This window comes from Poecilia latipinna, unplaced genomic scaffold, assembly GCF_001443285.1.
Source record: "Poecilia latipinna isolate Pla-1442-1.1 unplaced genomic scaffold, P_latipinna-1.0 Scaffold3, whole genome shotgun sequence".
Taxonomy (NCBI): domain Eukaryota; kingdom Metazoa; phylum Chordata; class Actinopteri; order Cyprinodontiformes; family Poeciliidae; genus Poecilia; species Poecilia latipinna.
In genome coordinates, this window is record NW_015112619.1 from 188179 (window position 1) to 209870 (window position 21692).

Consider the following 21692-nt stretch of genomic DNA (forward strand, 5'->3'; position numbering starts at 1 on the left):
GTGAGTGGAAGGAAAACAAAGCACCTCGAAGGTTTTTAACAAAGTCTTCCAGTTTCATCTTCCTCTCAGGCTTCACATTGGGGCTGTACATGTCGGTGTTGAGGAGGATGATGGCGAAAGCAAGGATGAAGATGGTGTCCGGGTTCCTGAACTGTCTCACCACACCGGGGTTGCAAATGCAATAGCGCTGGCTAGATATCAGAGACACAAACACACACACAGAAAGCCAAAAGGTATTTAGATGGCATCATTTGTTGTTCTGTTATCAAAAAACCACAGATATGTCACATGCATCCCAACGTATGTATGCATGACTGGAATAAAAATAGGCTGTTTGAAAGAGCGAGACAGTCAAACTTGATGTCCCAACAATGTTGAGTTAGTTGTTCTACTGTCAGACTAAATCTGATGATGTTGGGATTCTAAAAAACACTTTGTATCATGTAATTCTGCTTTTATTCACATGTAACAGTTTTTCAGCTGGTTTGCCAAGAATCCCATTTGAACTGCAGCCCATTTCTGTTAATGACAGAAAAACCCACAACGGTCAAATAACTCGAAACTGACAAAAGTAACAAATAAACTTACTGAAAGTAAGACATTGCTTTTGAAATGTGGTTCAGCAGAATCATTTTAAAGCATAAAACTAGTGAAACAGGCGTCACGAACTAGGAAAATAGGAACCGGGAGATTAATAGGCAGATTGGTGTGGCATCTGCAGGCCTGTTTTGATGAAGATTTATTGGTCCGTCTGCATTCCCACCGTGACCTTTGGCCTCAAGCTCTGGACCTCTCTGCTTGGGCAGCTGCCCCCCGCAGCCCAAACGCTGGATTAAATGTACGTAAATAATGGATGGATGCTAGTGGTGCAATACCGTATCCACGAGGAAGGTGAAGCTACCATGTGTATCCATGTTGCACATGGATACACATGATATCATGATGCAAGCCATCATGACTTTAAACTTTGATTAAATCACACAAAAGCTTCTAATGGAAATTACCATAGTAAAAGCTGATAGTCCTATTGCTTCCAAAAGACCAAAGACAAAATATCACAAAGTTTGATTAGTTAATTTTATGTGCTAAACTGTAATAAGAACATTCAAAAATTACCAAGGTCAAAATTAATAGCCTTATTGTGATTCTTCTAATATTTGTGACATTTGTGATTAAACCATCGTTTTTTTGGTTGCCCTAATGGGATATTGTAATTTTCTGAGACACTTAATTAATTAATTAATTAATTTTTGCCTGTAAGCCATTAAAATTTGACCAAAAATTGAATTATTTCAATGAATCTCTATAAAATCATTGCTTCACTTTCTTAGATGACTGGCAAGAAATATACAACTTTTATACAAGATTCAAATTTTTTGAGCTGTACTAGCAAATGACACCCAAAAGCAGCTCTTAGGAATATTTTTCTTTAACAATGACTTGCCACAATTTTAAAAAAAAATCTGAAATCTGAAGTACGTTAGCCTTACCCTTGGAGAATTTGAGTTAAAATACAAAACTAACATTCAAGATTTGTTTTCTGCACTACAGAAATGGGGCTGAAATCTGGTTTGCTAGTATGTTCATGTATCATAATAACTCCACTGGAATATCGTTGTGAGCTTTTAAACATCGTAGAATCCCTTACCGTAGTCTTGCTGAGCTTATCATAGAAATGAATCCGTGTCTCACAGACGTTTCTCACCTGTACGCCTCGATCAGCCGCTCGACCTTCTGTGCCTCTCCCTGAACTCTGATGTGCGCCTGGAATTTCCGGAGCCCTTCATCCAGCTCCAGGCCTGAGAAGTCCATTTCATCCACAACACAACTGTAAAAAAGGCACACAGATGAATGAAAGAGTCAATAACAGAATCTAAATAATGGAATTATCTTTTTTTTTTTTTTAAATGAACCAAATAATTGACTGGTGACCAGATTCAGATGCTTTTACACATGATGATAATGATTAGTGATCACAAACTAAATATAAAATTTTTCTATCACATTTGTTGTGCAACGTTACCTGCAGTTGATCACTTTAAAGTGCAACATGAACATCAAAGTCTGTGCTCATTTTTAAAGTTTTACCAATCTTGCATAGACAAAACACAAAATACTTCCAATTTACCACAACGTGTCTGTGCAAATGGCAAATGAATTATATTCTATTCCACTCTGAATTGATGATTGTGACTAACTCAGACCTCACAAGTAAAGATGAGACAATATTCTCTGAATGATTTCTATATGTGTCAATCTGTTTTCTGCCCTCCATTGATTCGGCTGTGATAGAAGTGCTGTGTGTCAAGGAGGATTCATGGGAAGCATTCTGAAGCATCCTGTCCAAGTAGCACTTTAACGCAAAAGATCTCCAACTGAAGATCTTTTGCTTCTTCCTAAAAAGAAGCTGCGTATTTTTCAGAGCATCGTACCACTTTCTTGAGTACATTCTATTCCTGGTTATTTCACTTAAGTCCCAACCACATCTGGCATTGGAATGATGATCTGAATTCATGCTCATGGAGGAAAACACACAGTTCTTTTGAGTTCAATCAAAAGCATCCAGACCAACAGAAGCGGGCAAAAATGAATCGCTCACTCAAGAACATCTCGGTTGAATTGTTTCTGTCGGTTGCCAAGGAATTCGCCAATCATCTGCCGACTCAAGCCTTTCCTCTGCAGGAGGAAGTGGGCAACACCAACTGGAGTGTCCGGGACGTAGCTTCGTTCAATCAGATACTGGATCCCCTTTTCTGGCTTCCTAGAGACACCGGAAAGAGAAACAATTTCAAGAGACACACACACACACACACACACACACACACAAAGGGAGTGAGAATACAATCCAAATCTGTGATTATCCCAGTGCTATCAAAGAAAAGTGTGTCAACAGAGGAACAGGATTTGGAGAGCTACGGAATGGGATGAGGAGTGATTTTCTGATTGTGGTGCTGCTCCCACATGATTACAAGGAACTTAAAAACTGACTCGGAAAGACACCAAATCCGCAATCATCTGTGATTAAGCAAAATCACCGCGGCCCGAGTGAACCCCTGGACGTGAAGTGGAGCAGAATGAGAACTCAGCACAAACCGAGCATGGATATAAATGCGGCTTATTCAGTCTCACTGCATATTCAATGGTCTTTTTACCACAAATGTAACAAACAGGAACAAATCCAGTCGGTCCAGAGTTTAAGTGACTCTGGAGACACCTAAACAGAGGCTTTGAGGAAACAGTTATGTTGCTAAATATTATTTTATCAATCAAATAAAAGCAGTTTTTATCTGTATGCTGCCGAGTTACATAAATGTGAAAAGATGTTCAATATTATCTAACTATAAGAAGTACGAATCAAACGCAGGCATGGCTCGCCGTGCTTAATTGGTGGCTTTCGTGACAGGTTATAGCAATATGCTAACGCATCCAATAAATTTTTAAAAACATTATACCGAAGCAATATAATGCGCTCTATATTCCAAACACCTCCATTCTACTTGTCAATTTGCTCCAATTAAAGTTGGTTCCAAATGGGGCATACTGTGAAAACTGGCAACACAGTCACTGATTACATCACACTGCCACACCCAGACAGCAGAGGGCGACACGGCAACGGGGATTCTACAAGCTAAGCCGGTTCCGTATATTCAGACCGCAAAATGGAGCGATTTACAATCAAACAAAAACAGAAAACAGATGTGAGACATAGGAGAATCAGAAATTTGAAGAGGTAAACAAAAATCCAGATGAAGATGTTGGAGAGGGTTAGTGGCAGGTGTTTTGAGGAAAAAGACGAGGACAGCATACTGGAGCATTGTAGAAAGAAAGAAAGAAAGAAAGAAAGAAAGAAAGAAAGAAAGAAAGAAAGAAAGAAAGAAAGAAAGAAAGAAAGAAAGAAAGAAAGAAAGAAATGTCTGCCAAAAAGCTCTGATATTTTTGAAATTGTCTAGAAAACGCATGGAAACTTCTGAACTCTAAAATTCAACTATTTGCTGGAAAAAATGTTCTAGAAAAATCTTGGAAATTTCTGAGCTGGAAAAGTTTTGTTCACAACCGAAAGTATCTTGGTGCATTATTTGTGCAGAACCTTCTTATTGTCCAGCACACACAAATGTAGGTACTGAGCAAAATGGAGGTCAATTTGACTTGTGAAGGACACCATGAAGAGGCAAGGGTTGTGATTAAAGTGAGTCACATTCACAGTTATTTTATGAGGAATCAGGATAGTTTTTTTGTTCGTTTTCTTACTTAGAATACCTTGAAAAAAACACGACATCTTTTGTTGTTTTACTATAGTTGTGTGCACCGAGTGACTCTAAAGTCTCATATTTTTGAGTTCTGTTATGCTTAATGGTTTTAGTGGGGTGCACATACTTGTTGAAGAGATTTAGGCCAATGCGGTAGTGTCTCTTGCGAATGATGTCGTTGCTGAACGCTGGTGAGTCCCAGCTATTCCGAGTCTCCTTGTGGTACGTCTGTTTGCTGAGCGTCTGCTCCCTCAGGCTGTCTCTGGATGAAGACTCGGAGCTGCAGTTGATGGTGTCGTTGGAGTTTGATGTGCTGTTGATGCTGTCGTTGTCCCCATCGGAGAAATCAGACTCTGATTTGCTCTGGCGGTTGGGTGTACCGTTGATAGCCAGGTGGGCTTCCAGCTGCCGGGCACAGTGACGGGAAGGGTCCTCTTCCCGGGAAGGTCCCCGAGGTGGCAGGCCGTGGCCGATGTGTTTGGGGCTGCTCTGTTGGTTGCTGGGGCTCCTGTCATAAGCGCTCTGTCTCTTTAATGAGCTGCGGTCAGACCGGTCGCTCAGCTCCACCGAGCTGTCGCTGGGGGGCTCTATAGTCAGTAGGGGTAGGTGGTCCATTCGCAGACGCTGCTCCTGGCATTCTAAGGAAGGCGTGCTGCGACAGCTGGTATCCGTGTCCCCCTTTTCATCTTTGTGAGCAAGCGACCAATAGTCTTGGGAGGAGTTCAGGGAACGCTGGCGCAGGTCTGACTCTGTGCTGGAGGGCCGGTCTACAGACTGAGAGAGAGGCAAGGGGGGTGATAGTTCTTCTTCATCAATGTAAAGGGTCACATCACTATAAGATGCAGTCATCTCATCTAGCTTGCGGTGATCTGAAGCGCTGTGGGAGGATTCCAACTGGTGGCTGAGCTCTCTGTCCGTATCCAGGTGGCCTCTTCCTTGCTCTAAAGTACTGTCTTCCCCGTGTAGGCTGCGACAGTTCAGGGCGTCATCGATGGACTCGGCCAGAGATTTGACCTGCCTGGAGAAGGCATCTTCCAGTTCTGTGACGGCATATGTGAGGTCACTCTGTGTGCTTGGTATCTTCATTTGTACACCTCTCTCCCTGCCGTGTTCCGACTGCACCAGTGCACCGATTTTGGCGCCTTCGTCAGATAAAGAGACATGCTTTCCCTCGAAGTAGGAGCTGTGGACTTTTTCAGGTCCTTCAAAGGAAAGCTGCATTCTCATGTTGGACAGAACAATCCGTCTGGACATACGGTTTTCAGACATAGAACTTCGGAGACGCTCAAAGTTCTTATTCATTTGGTACTGGCGGAAGGCTGTTTGGATGGTACGTGCGGCATGCCGGGTTATGAAACGCCCGCCATATTTGCGTTCTAGCATCTCCACCTGCAAACAGAAAAAGAAGGGTGGTCAGTCAGCTGTAGTCTCACTCCGCTGGCAATTTTAATCAAGTGTGAGTAAGCAGCAAATGTGGGACTGAGTAACTGTATTGAAAGTCACAAGTAGGTCTTCAAACATTTCCACCAAAACCTCAAGTAAAGTCCCAAGTAAAGGCATAAAAGTTCAAAGTTGAGTCAAATCAGAGTCCAGTGTTTTTAAATGTTATGGCATCTGGACTTTTGTGTTGGGGACGTAAACAGATGTGTCCATGTTTACTAAGAGTAAGAAAGGAAGTAGTTGTTGAGTTGCCCCGTTGTGTTGACAGAGTATATACAAACTTCTCGTAAACTGGCTGAAAGCATTAAGCTGTAAAAGCAGCCTTCATCTCAAAAACATGCATCTTCTGATGGCTGGTTGTTGCTCTGGACTTTATTTAGAACGATTACGGGAAGAGGAACCGATGAATCATTTTGCTTCCAGCTCAAAATGATATGCTACATTGTGCTTGTATATCACATATACTGCCAATAAAATACAATGAAGACTGTGATTGCAACGGGACAAAATGGGGAAAAGTTTGGGGGAAGTCAATAGTTTCACTCAGTCTAACAAAGGCGGTGATTTTAAAATGTCTAGTAAAGTTTGACCTATTTGCAAGTCAAACACAAAAGCAAATGGCACAATGAAGAGTCAGTGATGTAATAGTCCTAACAAGAAGAACTGAACATTTAAATCAATAACTTGAGGCTGAGCACAAGAAGAAAATCAAGTATGAGGGGCAGCAGAAAATGAAATGACTGAAGTCACAGGAGGTCTGCAGAGTCATGCTCAGCTCCTTCTATCTTTCCTCATTTAAGGTATTGCTGACCTGGTCAACAGGGCCCATAGTGATGACTTGTGAGCAAACAGAGAGATTTAAGGATAAAATGAAAGGATTGGGTGATGGACATTTAAAGTGGAGCTCAGGGTCTTTGTTTTCACACAAGAAGAACTAACTTTTAAGCAAACATGACAAGTGGACAAGACGGGTACCTATCTCAGTACATCATCAGCCACAGTAGGTTATGAACAGGTTGTTCCCTCCCTCCCACCTGTTTGTCCTGGAGGTCTGACGAGAGCTCGTAGCTCTCTGACATTGAGCGGGAGCGCTTGATGGCCTCTTCCTCTGCATGCTTGCGGAGGATGGACTGGGAGTGCTGGAGTTTGGGTCGGCGGGGTCGCACGTGGCTCGGGAGAAAGATGTGTCCGTAGAGCTGGTTGTCCAGGTAGTCCAGGCCAGGTCTGCCGCCGTGGGTCACTGGCTTGCAACCATAGATGACGCAGGGATCCACAGATACGCTCACATCACTGCCAGGGGCGTCACCTTCCACACTGCGACACACAAACACATTTGGATCAGACAGGTCCCTGGCCGAGACTGCTCACTGTGCCACTGAGGACCGCATGACTGATGGAGAAGTGAACTTTGGCACTATAAATTCATGCAAGTGTATGAATTCATGATCATCCTACTTTCTCCTTGCAGGCAGTCCTAAATGACCATGCAGCTGAAGTTCTAGTCTTCATTAGAATAAAACCAAAGAAAAGTCAACAAACACTCAAATTGTTGCAGTGTTAACATCAATTAAAACCAAAGTGACTCAAGTGTATGTCGTTATATCCTGAATCCTAACATCCACACACAACCTGGACTCCCACAGCAGATGATTAGGTAGGGGGCAGCAATCAAGAGCAGAATGTAAAAAGCTAAATATTAACCACATCAAATTTCACCTTCCTTCATTCCTTATGCTGCTGTGATTCACTGAGGCTATAGTATCTTCAGGTAGGTTAGATGTTTCACTATATGAGGGGGAAAAAATCAGGAGACCCATCCAACTCAGCCTGTTTAGCTTTATTCACAATAAGCTGTCCCTTACAGAGTCAATACATAGTCCCCACAAGTCTGAACCGGAAGTGATCTGTGCCATCTTAGTAGGCAAGGGCATAGATCAGGGGTGTCCAAAGTCGGTCCTCGAGAGCCTGCATCCTGCGTGTTTTAGTTCTCTCCCTAGTGGTTGTAACAAACTCCTCAGCAAGTCAATGTTCTCCTTAGGTCTTCTAATGAGCCATCATTTGATGCAGGTGTGCTGAACCAGGGAGAGAACTAAAACATGCAGGATGCCGGCCCTTGAGGACCGACTTTGGACACCCCAGGCATAGATGAACCATGGCTTCAACACCAACAACAAGAAAATATATGGACACTCTTAATCAATGTGTGAGAGTAAGATACACGAACAAAATGGCTGCTGTTAGGATCGACCCATACGTGATGGAGAATGGAAACATGTCAGACGATGTGAACGAGCCGCCTCCGATCGAACATGACACAGTTCACTACTTAGCGAACATGAAGAATGCATACACCATGGAGGAGCTTTGTGGCCTGAAATCCATGGATGCATACAATCCACATACAGGATTGTATGCATCCAATTCTGTATGTCCTTTGTGAAGGACGTACAAGTGTGTGAATAACAATGTTCTGGTGAGTGGCAGAGTGAGTGTATGTAGCAACATATGTAGGTTACAAGCCAAACCAACTTTATTTATAAGCACTTCTAAAACGGCAAAAACTGACCAAAGTGCTGAACAATCATAACATAAAAACATCAAAATAAATCATATTTATTTCAAATATGTAATACACAACTTGACAATTAGAAGGACCTCTCTAACGCTCGCTCAAAAGCCAATGAAAAGAGATGGGATTTCAAGAAACACAGGAGATTTTTTTCCTGCCAACAGTCACCGCCATCTTCAATAACTCTTTGAAGAATTTGAGTTAATAGGAGTTACAACAACATTTAATTTCTCTTAGGCATCAGTAAAGTATTTTTGGATTTGAATTTCATTTGAACAAGTTAGAAGTTTGTCTTTATGATGGTACAGTAGTGGGAGAGCAGATGGAACAGAATGTACATTTTAATTCATCATCTTCAAAGAACGTGAAAAATCAGAAGCAGATGAGGGAACAACGATGGGATTAGGAAACGCTGCATTCATATTCAGTTTCTTTTTACTCAAATACCCTAAAAATAAAAGCTAGTGTCATCAACTGCCTTTAAGAATCATCTAAATAGAAAACAGAGTCTGTGTGTAATATGAGCACAAAAGCAGTTTTGTTTTCGTGCTCTGAATGTTCTTCAGAAAACATTCTAAATTTCTCACGTTTATTTACTGAGGTTCTTCTTCTTAACTTACATCTCACCACAGTAGGCACCTAATAATTGTTTTCATGTCAAAATAAGAGTCAAAGTTAAATCATGTCACCAATTACAGTAAGACAAATGTGTTTGTAAAGTGAGGCTTTTATGAAAGAAAAGCTCAAATTACTAAAACACAACATGCAAAAAAAGACTAGTAATAAAAGCCTGGCTATGTTAAGCGAGGTATTCATTAGCTAGTGAGCGTATAGTCGGCCTCATTCACTCTGAAGGCAACTGTAGTTGATAGTAAGCCAATTTGGAGTTAAAAACATAAAAGCTACTTTTGCAATTCAAAAATAATGAGCCTAGACTTTTACTGTAAAGGAGTTGAGTCACTGCATCCGTGATCAAATTCTCTCAGACTGCACAGGGGGAAGCGAGAGCGAAGGTCAGAGCAGCCGACCGACTCAGACTTTCATCCAGCCTCATTAAATGAATATCTAAACCAGGAAATCCCATCTAACGCACAAACAGGAGGAGTAGAAGCAGTGAAAGTCCCATATTTAGTGAATATATCGATCAACACAGCAGCTCATTTTCTCTCAGCCATTCTTTATTAGTAAGGCAAAAAAACTGGATTCCCACCACAGTAAAGGGATGTTCTTAGAATAATGTAGAACTAGAACTACCTCATATTCCACAGTCATTACCACTCACGTTATTACACAGTCATTATTACTCACGTCTAGAATTAATTCAGATTTTTTTTTTTTTTTATCTCAGGCTCAGGCTTCAGTTTTGGGTGAGAGTCATTTGGCTTTTTCTGACACAGTCTCCTCCTCACCGCTGTCCACTGACTGAGGGGACAAACGGATTCTCCACCTGACTGTCCCGTCTGTCCCCTCCTCTGCTCTAGACCTTGTATGATCCCATATCTCACATGATTGGCCACAGTGTCGCCATGCTTCCAATCAAAACACAGTGATGCTACAAGCAGGGCGGAGCCACTGAGGGTGAGAGCCGAGCAGCAAAAGGAAAAAAATAAATATTGTGCACGATGTAGCAAGCTTAGAAGTTCAGCTTCTAATAACTGGGAAAGATGAGCTTTTCTTGGTCCCTGGCAGGCATTTTTCTCACTGTAAACACTTTTCTTTCATATTTAACCTCTGCTAGGCTTTTCCATCATGTCTGAGCCTTTCTCTGCATAGGATGCATGTGTCTCATGTACACATGGCTTCTCATAAGTCTTTAAAAGAAGACCAGTTTGAACAGGCATCCAGACAAATGTTCATACATGCAAGTCCCACAACCTTAGAACAGCATAAGCATTCCTAGGGCGTGAGGCAGAGAATGCTTTAGGTAAAAGCTTTCACTTCACCTGTTTGATAGCTATGTTAATGGTGACAGAAGTGGTGACAAAGGATTTACTGTATGCAATTAAACTCTATAAATAAAAAGGTTTTACCCCACCTCCTCCATGTTTCAGTGTGCCAAGACTCAGCATGGTTGAAAGGATTAGTCGTGTGTATCCCTGGGATGAACTGTGATGTTTATACAACCTTCCATACCAACGAATAAAGACTCAGTCAGAAAACGTTATCGCCCTGTCATATAGACAGATATGGATATTATTTTTTTTCTAAGGAAAATAAGATGAGCTAGGGTTCAAAACAGAAAAACTTTCTTACGATCCTTGAAAGTTATTCTTTAAGAAGATCACAAGCAGTACAGAAGCTCTGATATCTCTGCTCACATGCCGTTTCCTTTTCTCCAAAGACGACAACTGGCGTGCCAGACTGTTTTTAACTAGAGCGATCTACAAAAATAGCCACGTGTCCGGAGGCGATGAGCACAGTGAGACCATCTGAACGGCTTGACTGGAACTGCTGATATGAACTTAAGTGTCGGGTCAGAGCAGAGCCTCCTGCAGTGTCTGCTTTTCCCCAGTTCACCTGTCCGCATAGAAGATCACGGCGAGGGGAGTTTGGGTGGGAAGGAATGTGGAAGTGATGTTTTACAGAGTATGTTTTGCTTCTGCGATACATAAAACATAAAACAAGAAAATAAATTAAATAACATGGCGTCTTATTTTCATGCTAACAGACTAAACTGGGACTAATAAAACTCACCATGCACATAAACAACAGTTTGACAAAGAACAGGGTGAGATGTGCTGAACACCGGACTGCAGATGTGAATTAGCTTTTGCTAAGATCTGATGTAGCGCTTTAAACTGTGACATTTATGTTTGAGTTGTACATTGTTCCTTCATAAATAAAGTTCATTATGAATAATCGGCCACTGTCCGAAGTCGGCCAATTTATGTATTGATTGGCTATGGACTGATGACCGGCTAATTGAAAAAGGAAGCAATACAACCTTTTCTGACCACTGAATACATTATGCCAGGTCATCCCTCTCTACACTCTCTTCGGTGTAGAGGTTGTTGCTGCAGGAAAGAGACACAAATCTATATATTTTCAGCTTCAGTAGAGTGTTTAAAAACAATAAAACATAAGGACAGAGATGTAAGATTATATTCTTGTTGATCTGTTTTTTGTTATTGACTTTTCAGTCTCATACTGGACGGAGAAATGTTGGCATCTTACTGAAAGTCTGTAATCTCAACCATGACTAAACATGAACATGACTTAGTGACTTCTGGAGGCTGCTAAATGCAGTAGGTTTTATTTTGGGCTTTTTGAGAAAGGGGGCTGGATAAATATACACAAATATCTTATGTTGATTTTTCTTAAAAAAAAAAAAAAAAAGAAACTTATACATAATTTCTCTTCTAGTTGGTCCTTTTGAGCTACACTGCCCAGGTCTAAAATCCAATAAAGTTTAATACTGGAACGTAAAAAATGTAAGAAAGATTAAAGATTAATTTATGAGTACTAACACACTAATACACTATCATACATTTTGACTCGTGTTAAACTGCATCTCCAGTCTTCTTGTTAGTTGCTATAGAGTACTAATAAGACAATCCCTCTGGGCTTTTCATTGCCACATGTTAGGGGGCCTTGGCAGCTCTTGCTGACACTATTCCCAGGATCACAGAGAGCGAAAGCTGGGCACACATAAGGCATATAATCTGCATGGCACACAGACAGAAGCCTGATCTAAAAAACAGTCCATTACAGGGCAGTCACATGTAAGGGGAAGTACGATTCTTTTGTAGACACAAAACCTCCAGAGGTTTCATTTATTAACCCTTAGATGCATAAGAGGGTCAGGATAGCAAACCTGGATCCTGAGGAACTTAGCTGGGAGGGGCAGGGGTGCAGTAAATGGGCTTTTTATTTAATGTAAGCTCTGGAAAAAATAACAGATTCTCTGATTTTACTTTTTATAGATATATGATTGAGTAAAATGAACGTTGTTCTTCCATTCTATGAACTACTGACATCATGCCACCAAAATCCCAGGCAAAATTTAGTATTTATTTGTATAAAATGAGAAAAGGTCAAAATAATAAAAGAGATGCAGTGCTTCCAGACCTCAAATAATGCAAAGAAAACAAGTTCATATTCATTCAGAAACAACAACGCAAATCTTTTAACTCAGGAAGAGTTCAGAAATCAGTATTTATTGGAATAACCAGCAGGTTTTCAATGGGGTTCGATGCAGTGGGCTCTTCATTTGATCCACAGCTGTATGTAAATAAACATTTATGCAAACTTTAAAATGAAATCATCATGTCTGTCATTACAAAATAAACAATAACGATGTAAACTTTAGCTCGTATATGGCAGAAATCTAGGAAACAAATGTTTCTAACCTTTGAAGTCTGTTTCCTTAAAATGGCCCTAACCCTATTTGAAAAGAGTTGAAAAATGTTATTTTTGGTAGCCACAGTTAGCGGCGTAAAAAATGAAAGCAACACAATATTGGCATGAAGAGGCCAGGATTTAGTTAGCATGGCTGTGAGCAGTGTCTCCTGACCTGATGGGATGTGAATGGGATGTCATTGTCCCCTACAGTTTAAAGTGGAAGAGTGCATCAGTGGAGTAAGTTTTCCTTAGTTGCTGTTTAGTACTTGGAGACAACATTACCTGCTTTTTGCTGCAAAAAAGAATCTGATAATTGCTTGCGTGTAATGGGTTGTCGTGAGACAGAAGGAAGGGCTTGTGATTTGCTGAAAACACCTCAGCTGCATATTTAAAGTTCAAGCTTACAGTTAGCTCACTTTATTTTTTACATTTCTTTTTTTTCTATCTTTTTTTTAATTGCAGCCATGAGCAATACAGTGTGGCATTGTCTAAATTTACACCAAATGCAATACGATTAAAAAGAACAAAACAAAAACAAACGTAATGTTAAATGTTAGCATTCCTGTGCTTACTCGGTAGATTCTGGTACACAGTGGACCAAACCGCGTCATCAAAAAAAAAAAAAAAAATGGCGACCTTCATGGGTGAAAAATAAAACAAAAGATAGACCATTTTTGAAGTAATTATGAGTTTCTGTGCATCACAAACAGCAATTTATAAACAAATAGGAGAATGACAACATTTCTAGGCCAACATGTTCGACCAATCGTGGATCAATACGGAGTCATCACACAGCTGTACTGACATCAGCAGAAGTCGAGTCAGGATGCAGCAAATACAACGACGTGAACCGATGGCAGCATGCCGCCAGCCTCACGCTGGCTGAGTAACAGCCTGTGCATGGGGGGGAGACAACAACAACAACAGTCTTGTTATGGTCCCTTCATCCTAAGCTGAGGGCACAAATGGCAGCTGCCATGACACCGCCAGCAGGACAGGAGGGGTGGGGGGTTGGGGGCTGCCAGACACCAGGCAGCAGTAAACAAGTCGCACTCGCTCTCCACTTCCTACGTGTTCGAGTGCAAAGTTCTCCGGAGATGTACAGGAATGACACAGCTGAAACGGGATGGAAGCAAAAGCGTGAAGGGTGGAAGGAGCAGCCCTACCTTCAGAGGAAGAGGGCGAGAGGAGCAGATTCCAGGAGGGACAGGCGGGACGGGAGGCAGCAGCTACAGAGAGGGAGGCAGCTCCTCTACCCCCATCAGCAACTCAACTGTCCACACCAGGTCTCTCTCTCTCTCTCTCTCTCTCTCTCTCTCTCTCTCTCTCTCTCTCTCCCTCCCTCCCATAGGATGTGTGTGTGTCCAGCCAGATGCAGACTGGCGAGTCCTTGTTGCTTGCTGGCAGCGCTGCAAGGTCACGATTCTGTCTCTGCACCCAAAGAGTGACACAGCACCGAGACGGGCCTGCATCCAGGATTTATGATTCAGTCCTCTTTTCCCTGACTGGCGGTTGAATCTGCTGTAATTACGGAGACGAGCCGTGATGATGGCTCGTGTGACATTGGATTGCAGGAAATTCTTTGCACACCTCTCTGTCAGTAAGGCTGGTTCTGGTCAGGATGGATGAACAAAAACCAGACGCCTTGACGTCTGATCACACAGTAGATTCCACCGAGGAAACCAAGCAGGTCTGCTAAAAGCTCGTCAGTGAAACACTTTGGTACACAGAACCTTTATGGCCTTGTCTGGAAAAACAATAAAAATATTAAAATATTGAGGGTGGTTTCACTTTTTCACGCCTTTTTCACACAGGGCCATGTAAATTTGGATTGTTTTTTTTTTCCTCCATTATTAATGAACATCATTTAAAAAAACCTGCATTTTATGTTTACCTGTGTTGTCTTTAAATATTTCAAACACTTATGTGTGGCAAACATGCAAAAGAACAGGGAATCAGGAAAGGGGAAAACACTTTTGCACGCCACTGTGGCGTAGAAATGGTTGGTGCATGAGGATTAAAAACAAACAAACAAAAAAAGACAAACTTTACATGTACCAGCTTCATTAAGACAGGAATACTTTATTCATATCTTAATAGACGCTACTCGTCCAAATCTTCAAAATGTAGTCGCTCGACAGTCCAAATTTTAAAAACCAAAGACCAAAAATCACGGTTTGCTTGACATTACGAGTAAAAAGATCTAAAAATATTGAACCATTGACTTGTTCTTGCTCCAGAACCTAAGAGAGGACAACATAATACTTCACACCACATCAATTCTCCAACCTTTACTTGAGAAGCACTAAGTTCCTCTTTAACCTTTCTGTTTTAGCTCCAGAGTGTGTAAATGTGAATGTGTGTCAATGTACTGCTGACATGTTTGTTATCATGTGAGTATCTGTGGCAGCCATCTTGTGTCGGCCCGCCTCAAGCCCAGCTCTTTAGCAGGAAGTGAGAAAGTTGAGCTAACTGAAGGAATAAAAACACTTGTCAATCGTGCATTTGCTCACATGGAATGTTTGCTTGACATTTCATTATTGATAAATAATTGTTTACATTATTTATTTGGACGTCAGCTCCTGTTTTCTTTTTTGCGGACTGTTTAACGTGTCAACTGCGACAGACTGGCGACCTGTCCAGGGTGACCCCGCCTCTCGCCCGGAACGTTAGCTGGAGATAGGCACCAGCAACCCTCCTGACCCCACTAAGGACAAAGGTGTAAAGATAATGGATGGATGGATGTGTCAAAAAGAACTGATGGAACTGGGACGCCATTTTGAAAGCTGCCTGAAAAACCAATAAACCAGCTTTGTTGGCTCTGCAGCCCAGACTGAACAGCTTTACAAATAGGAGTTTGTAGGCAGAAGATCAACATATTAAATAAGAAATACTTTACTCTACCACCGGGGCAGTAAGCAGAAAAAAATAGGAGAATAGAAATTACAACACAGGATAAATAATCCTACGCAGTTCTTAAAAATAGGTTATTCCAATTCAAAGAAATGTACAGCCGAGTAGGGTTATTTGAAAAAATACAATATTTGCAACAGGTTATTTACAGTAATTAAAAAGAAACCATCACACAAATATAAACTGGGATATTATTTAAAATGAGAAAAAGTGCAAATGGCATAGATGTATTGATTTTGAGTTTCTTGGGAGCAGTAGATTAAATTATGTTTGTGACCAGTCACACAAGAAAATATTAATATAATTTAACAAAGTTTCTTCTGAAGAAATTAGAATAAAAAAACAACAACTAGATTTCGCATTGAGTAGATGAACCATTACACAATCTGTGGTATTTATCTTTAAATGAAATCAGATGAAATAGGACTGAAATGGGCTCACCGGCCCAGAACTTCAAAATCTAACATGGCTGCCAAGCATTAAAGACAAAGAGATAGTTTCACTTAAATTTCAAATGAATGCAGTGTTTGAAAACATAAAATGCAGACACACTGCCCACTCTGCTGGTAGGGCAAAAGTTTCCTGACTTATAATTAGAACAGGTTCAGCCTCAGACAAACAGAATAGAGCTCATTAGCTTTTAGCTAAAATTCCTGCTGTGCTTTATGTAAATGACCTTCAGGTTAAGCAGGTGCACAAACCCCACCACATACATGGTGGAGCGCTGGGTAATGGACTTTTCAATGGTTCTGATAAGGACCCACTTTCACTGAATTATTGGGGTAAGCATCAAACTGATACTGATGCCAAAGTTAGCGTCTAATAATAGGACAAAGCATTTCAACAAATGTCACTCTATAAATATCTAGAGACAGTGCAGGATGCGGTCTTGTGCCAACAAACACATCATCAGGGTATATAAGAAAAACAATGACAGTTTGTTTCTCTTATCGTCTAAAGGACGTAAAGAAACGATGAGGAACAAAGTCAATGACATCCAGCAATATGAAAAAAGATTTCAAAGCCCTCTCTGAGGCTTTGGGACTTCAACGAACCACAGTCAGTACCATTTTTCATAAATGGCAAAACTGAAACAGTGCTAAAGCTTTCCAGATCTTGTGTTTTGGACACAAGATCCAAAACATTTATCATCTGCTAGTGATGCTAAAGTTAGCATCTTCTTCATGGCTTCGTGTCAACACCATGTTAAAGGGCTCTGTCGTCATCTGTTGATGACTTTGGACTGCATTTCCCAGTCTAAAACATTTGGACAGATCAAATCTGAACTGAGTACCTTCACTCAGACTCCAAGACAGTCTGAGATTCATGAAACTCTTATTTTATGGTGAAAAAACAGAGAGGGGGTATTTACAATGCTTTTTTTTCACAGCATTTGAGGAAAAGACGAGCTTAAAACTTAGACCAAGGCTGGAATATTTTCCACTGACAGTGGATTCTTTGAAAACACAGATTGTGACAAAAGAAAAACGACAGGAATTCGTCCCCCAAAAAAATCAATCTGGTCCTGCTAATCGTCTTAGGAGCAACTCCTTAGACCTCTGTCAATCTGTCCTCCAACCCAAATTATCTTTCTGCAAACAGCAGAAAGGCCGTTTTTTTCTTTTCTGAAAGCTTAGAAAGCAAAGCAAGTCAGCAAGCGATGATCAAACTCAAGAGACAGAAGAGTGAAACCCCAGAGACGAAGACTTACTGTGTACCCTGGCTGGCATGGAGTAGCATTAATATCCTGAGTGAGCGCCTCTATCCAACAGGGAGGAAGTCTGCCAGGGGTCGCGCCCCCTGTAGCACTGGCACTAACAGGTCTGTCACCACGACAACTGTAACAGCAGCAAGTTTGTCTGTCCTAACATTGCAGATGCACAGTAGAGAGAGCAAGAGAGAGAGAGGGAGAGAGAGAGTGGATCCCACTTGTTGGGCTCCTGCCACTGAGCCTATAGGATTACTGATAATGGGATTTCCTCTAATGGCTCCCTCTGACAGGTGGCGTCCCTGTTTAACTTAAGTTGTGTGTTGGCTTATAAAAAAAACCACACACACAGCTGAGCTTTAGTGAGTTTTTCTTTTCTGCCTGCTGGAAAATACGTCTGTCTTCTCTGCTGAGCATGATTGTCTCAGATGCTTCTGCAAACAACAGGAATGCAAAGGCATTCCTGTTGTTTGCAGAAAGTTTTTCATTTACTCTGAAGATAAAAAAACAACAATTTTTGGACAAAATGACAGAGTTTTGTAGATCAAATCAACATCCTCATGTATCCTCTTACTAGAATTAATTTTTTGAGATGAGCATGCCATATTTTTGAAATCTGCTCTCTTTTTTTGGTATAATAATAGAGATTAACATACACACACACTTTTAAAATGATTGTTTTATAAGCTCAGCCTCATTTCATTTGAGAACAACAGAGCTGAAAGTCAGGGATGTAACCTGACTGCATGGCTGTGTTGGCTCATCCTCACTCTGAGAATCTACTGACTCTGAGATTTAAGCTTTCTGGGAAGTGCAGACTTTCTGCCTCGCGTGACTACAAAACAAGACGCCATGATGTGATGATCACTGTCGGATCGTCACAATGACGCGATGATCTGACAGCTTCATGTTGTAGAAATCTGCTAATCTTAGAGCTAACAACATCATAGATCTGCATCACGACGGCAATCAATATAGAGATTAGGGAGTTCAGGAAAGGAAGAAAGATTTTTCAAGGCTCCAGGGCTTTGAGGTGGTCTGTGTAAAACTGTAGGAAATCTAAGATAATAGTGTTAAAATGTTTCCATGTTGGTTATTTCATAAATCTTTTTTTTAAACCTTTAGGCCAAAGTCTGCAACATGAGGTTCTGAAGGCTTGGGTAGCTCATTCGATCCTCCACTATAACCTTTAGCTACTTTGGCCAAAGATGTTAAAGAATGTAACACGGATGTAATGTAATTTTTCAGACATTCTAGTTTTAACATTGTTTTCTAAGCATTGTTAATCACAAATGAGGACGACTCAGAGGACTGACAGTGGACTCAGGACTTAGTGAACTGGTGTCAGCTGTTGAGTTGTACACATAGCAACTTACTGCGCATGTGTTGGATGTGAGTTAATGGGAGGCGGGGAGAGCATCATAGTTGTGCTATGTGGTTGGAAATTCCCATGTTGCTGGTTATGTGAATGGCACCATGAAAGTGTGGGTGGCAAGTAGAAGAGGATGGCCGCTGCTGGGAATTACAAAGTTCCTCCGAGGTTCAGTGAGAAGACGTCTTACAAAAGTTGGGAAAATGAGATTGAAATCTGGAGACTCGTTACCGACTTGAAGAAAACAGAAGCAGGCATGAGCGGCTGCCCTGTCGCTATCAGGAAACTGCTGGAAATCGCAGTGGAACATCTCAACGCCAAGACTGTTCTTCTGACCAACAATCAGTGTGTTTAGAAGAAGGAAAATAATCCACATTTCAACACTTACATCGTACTGTAAGTGTCAGACAGGGCGGTGGATTATATTACCGAATTTGAACAACGATGCAAGAAGTTGGATAAGTCCAAAACGGAACTGCCAGATGCATTCAAGCTCCTTGACACGGCAGGACTAAACGTCAAAGACAAACAGCTAACTCTTACCGCCTGTTCCACCGTCTCTTTTGACAACGTAAAATCAGTCTTGAAAAGATTTTTTGGCGACTCCGCCTTCTTCGAAGGATACGCAAGTAAGCGTGAATGGAGATTAACAGAGAAATCAGCTGTTGGTCCACTAGGTTGATTAGCTTAGCCCTGACTTGTGAACGACTGGTCAGAAACTCACAAATTACTTTCTTTTTTCCATTCTAAGAACTACCAGGTCGTACTGACAACACACTTTGATGTGTAAGATTTTACTGCTGGAGAAAAATGCTAATTTAACTATTTTTAGAATCAGTGAGGTTATTTTTTTTCAAACTCGAGTCAGAGGAAGCACAGAGATGAAAGAGGCTCCTTAAACATGTCTGTCTCCTATGATTGTTCCACACCCATTAGTGGTTCATTCAGTAACATTAGTTGTCCTTGCGTGCTAAAGGCTAATATATAAGATGACACAAATAGGTAAAATGTGAACTCTGTATTTTATCTTATGGAAACCATTGTATTTCTCTTTCATGTGACATCACCTCTACTTCAAAACCTCAACACTACAAAACTGTTTGAAGGACATAAAATTAGCACTGCAGTTATTTTGGACTTAATAAAGAGATATCAGAATTGGCCAAAATTGGTACGTTCTCGCCAAAGCTAAAATCAGCTCCAAAAATTGTGCTTGTCGATGATCTAAATGAAACATGACATCATAATAAAAGTATTATAGTTTTATCAGTTCATGAAAGTACAGGAAACAATGCTGCATCCTGTAAGCAGTTCACTGATCTCCAGGTGTAAAAAGGGAACAGCATTGGTCCTCGTGACTGTCATGTCATTTTATCAAAAAAAGGTTTCATTCCAGGCTTCATGACATCACCAATTGTTCTGGCGCCCCTGCTGGTGCTAAATCCGGAGAAGTGAAAACAGAGAGGCATGGACTAGTGGATGCGGAGCAAGACAACACCAGCCACGTCAACGCGATGATGCTAATGAGGATAAAGCAGCTTGTAACCTTTTCTCCGTAAGCCTTTGAAAGCGGGGCAGCTTGTGACATCACTGCACAGGATCAGCTGCTGCCCCACACAACAGAGGGGGAAGATGGCAACGCTGCTTGCTACACAAACAGACTTCATCGGAGAGCTGAAGCAAAGAACCAGAGACCCTTCTGTTTCTGTCTGCTGAGGCTTTATTCACGAAGGCTGCATGAAAACATAAATTTCATGTGCTGTCAGCACAATTTCCTAGCTATCTGTTTGCACCAGAAAGGACTTTAATCAGGTAAATACTCACATCTACATACCAGTAAACATTTAACAGGTGAGATGCAAGCTAGGGATTTTCATGTATGGAAAACCAAATCATACACTCAACAGAATGGCCCAATATGGATGCAGTGTTTTTAGTCAGAGACCAACAAGATAGATGTGATTAAGTGCGTTATCAGAAAGAGGTAACATCTTGAGTACCAGTGTTGTGCATGAATGTATTCATTAGTTGAGCTCAGTTTGAATAATGCAGTTTTTAAGTGTGGAACAACAAATGAATGTAACTCATCTTGATGTACTTTAGTGGCACTCTGATGTACACTGTGTTGTTGAGGGCAAGTTTTGGATATTTCACACTGAAAGAGCTGCTGCATTTCCCCTCCGCTCCGGCACTGCTGCCAGCTCCTCAGCAAGGGAGGGAGCTGCTGGCTGTCACCATATGACATCCAGAGGTGGGCAGAGGACCCAAAAATTGTACTCAAGTAAAATGAGCACTATTTCAATATGTTTTTACTCAAGTAAAACGAAAAATTACTCAAGATTAAAAAAAGTATTTTGTAAAAAAAAGTCTAGTCAAGTACTGAGTAACTGACTAGATGGATCAAAATATAAAGTTAAGTGGAAATTTTGGTATTTTAATAACAAACATGAATTAATTTATAATAGTAACCAAAAATAACAAAATCAGGGAAAAGTATTCCAAATCAGTTTCTTTCAATAAAATTTTTTATGAAACTTTAACAAAAACTGCAGGTGTGTGTCTGTGTGGTGAACGTTGGTTAAAATGTTTGTTCTTCATTCAGTGGATAAAAAAAATCCAGAAATTTTACTCAAGTAAGAGCAGAGATACTTAATAATAAAATTACTCAAGTAAAAGTAAAAATTACAGAGAAGTAAAAATACTCATAAAAGCGCATTTTTCAAGTAAATGTAACTGAGTAAATGTAACTAGTTACAACCCAACTCTGGTAATCGCACATCAAAAATGATATGGACACTATAATAAACGTAGCTGTTCCTGCTGTGTTGCTAACTCGCCACTGGAGGGCATCCGTGTTCCAGTGAACAGGCCCAATGAACTCCAGCTCCCTTATGAAAACAGTACAGGAGGAGCGGGGGGCGTGGGGAGGGGGGGCGTTATGCACTGGTCCATCCTCTGAAAACGGCACACCTCTCCTTCCACATATTCCATATGCTCCACATGCTCTTCCTGTGATAGAGGTAATAATAACAGGGCTTGTTCTCAGCCGAGGGAGCAAAATATGCCTTTTTATTCTTGGTCACTTTCATCTCAATCAATTCC

General features: G+C 41.0%; 1 protein-coding gene and 1 long non-coding RNA gene across 4 annotated transcripts in view; one reads left to right on the forward strand and one right to left on the reverse strand.

The window, feature by feature from the left end:
* Positions 1-21692, reverse strand: part of iqsec1b (IQ motif and Sec7 domain ArfGEF 1b) — a 36042-nt gene that overhangs the window by 6444 nt on the left and 7906 nt on the right. For 2 of the 3 annotated variants that reach the window (XM_015046724.1, XM_015046892.1), the window contains exons 2-6: positions 6722-7001; positions 4375-5636; positions 2600-2761; positions 1706-1828; positions 25-191 (exon numbers count right to left, since the gene is read on the reverse strand). In XM_015046724.1, the coding sequence (XP_014902210.1) occupies positions 25-191; positions 1706-1828; positions 2600-2761; positions 4375-5636; positions 6722-7001 (1994 nt within the window). Of the gene's footprint in view, positions 1-24; positions 192-1705; positions 1829-2599; positions 2762-4374; positions 5637-6721; positions 7002-17221; positions 17378-21692 lie in introns of those variants that run through there. The other variant, XM_015046806.1, reaches the window with a different exon arrangement.
* On the forward strand, positions 12496-14376 carry LOC106956296 (uncharacterized). Its single transcript, XR_001426750.1, has 2 exons — positions 12496-13883; positions 13949-14376. It is a non-coding gene; the product is annotated as an uncharacterized LOC106956296 (long non-coding RNA).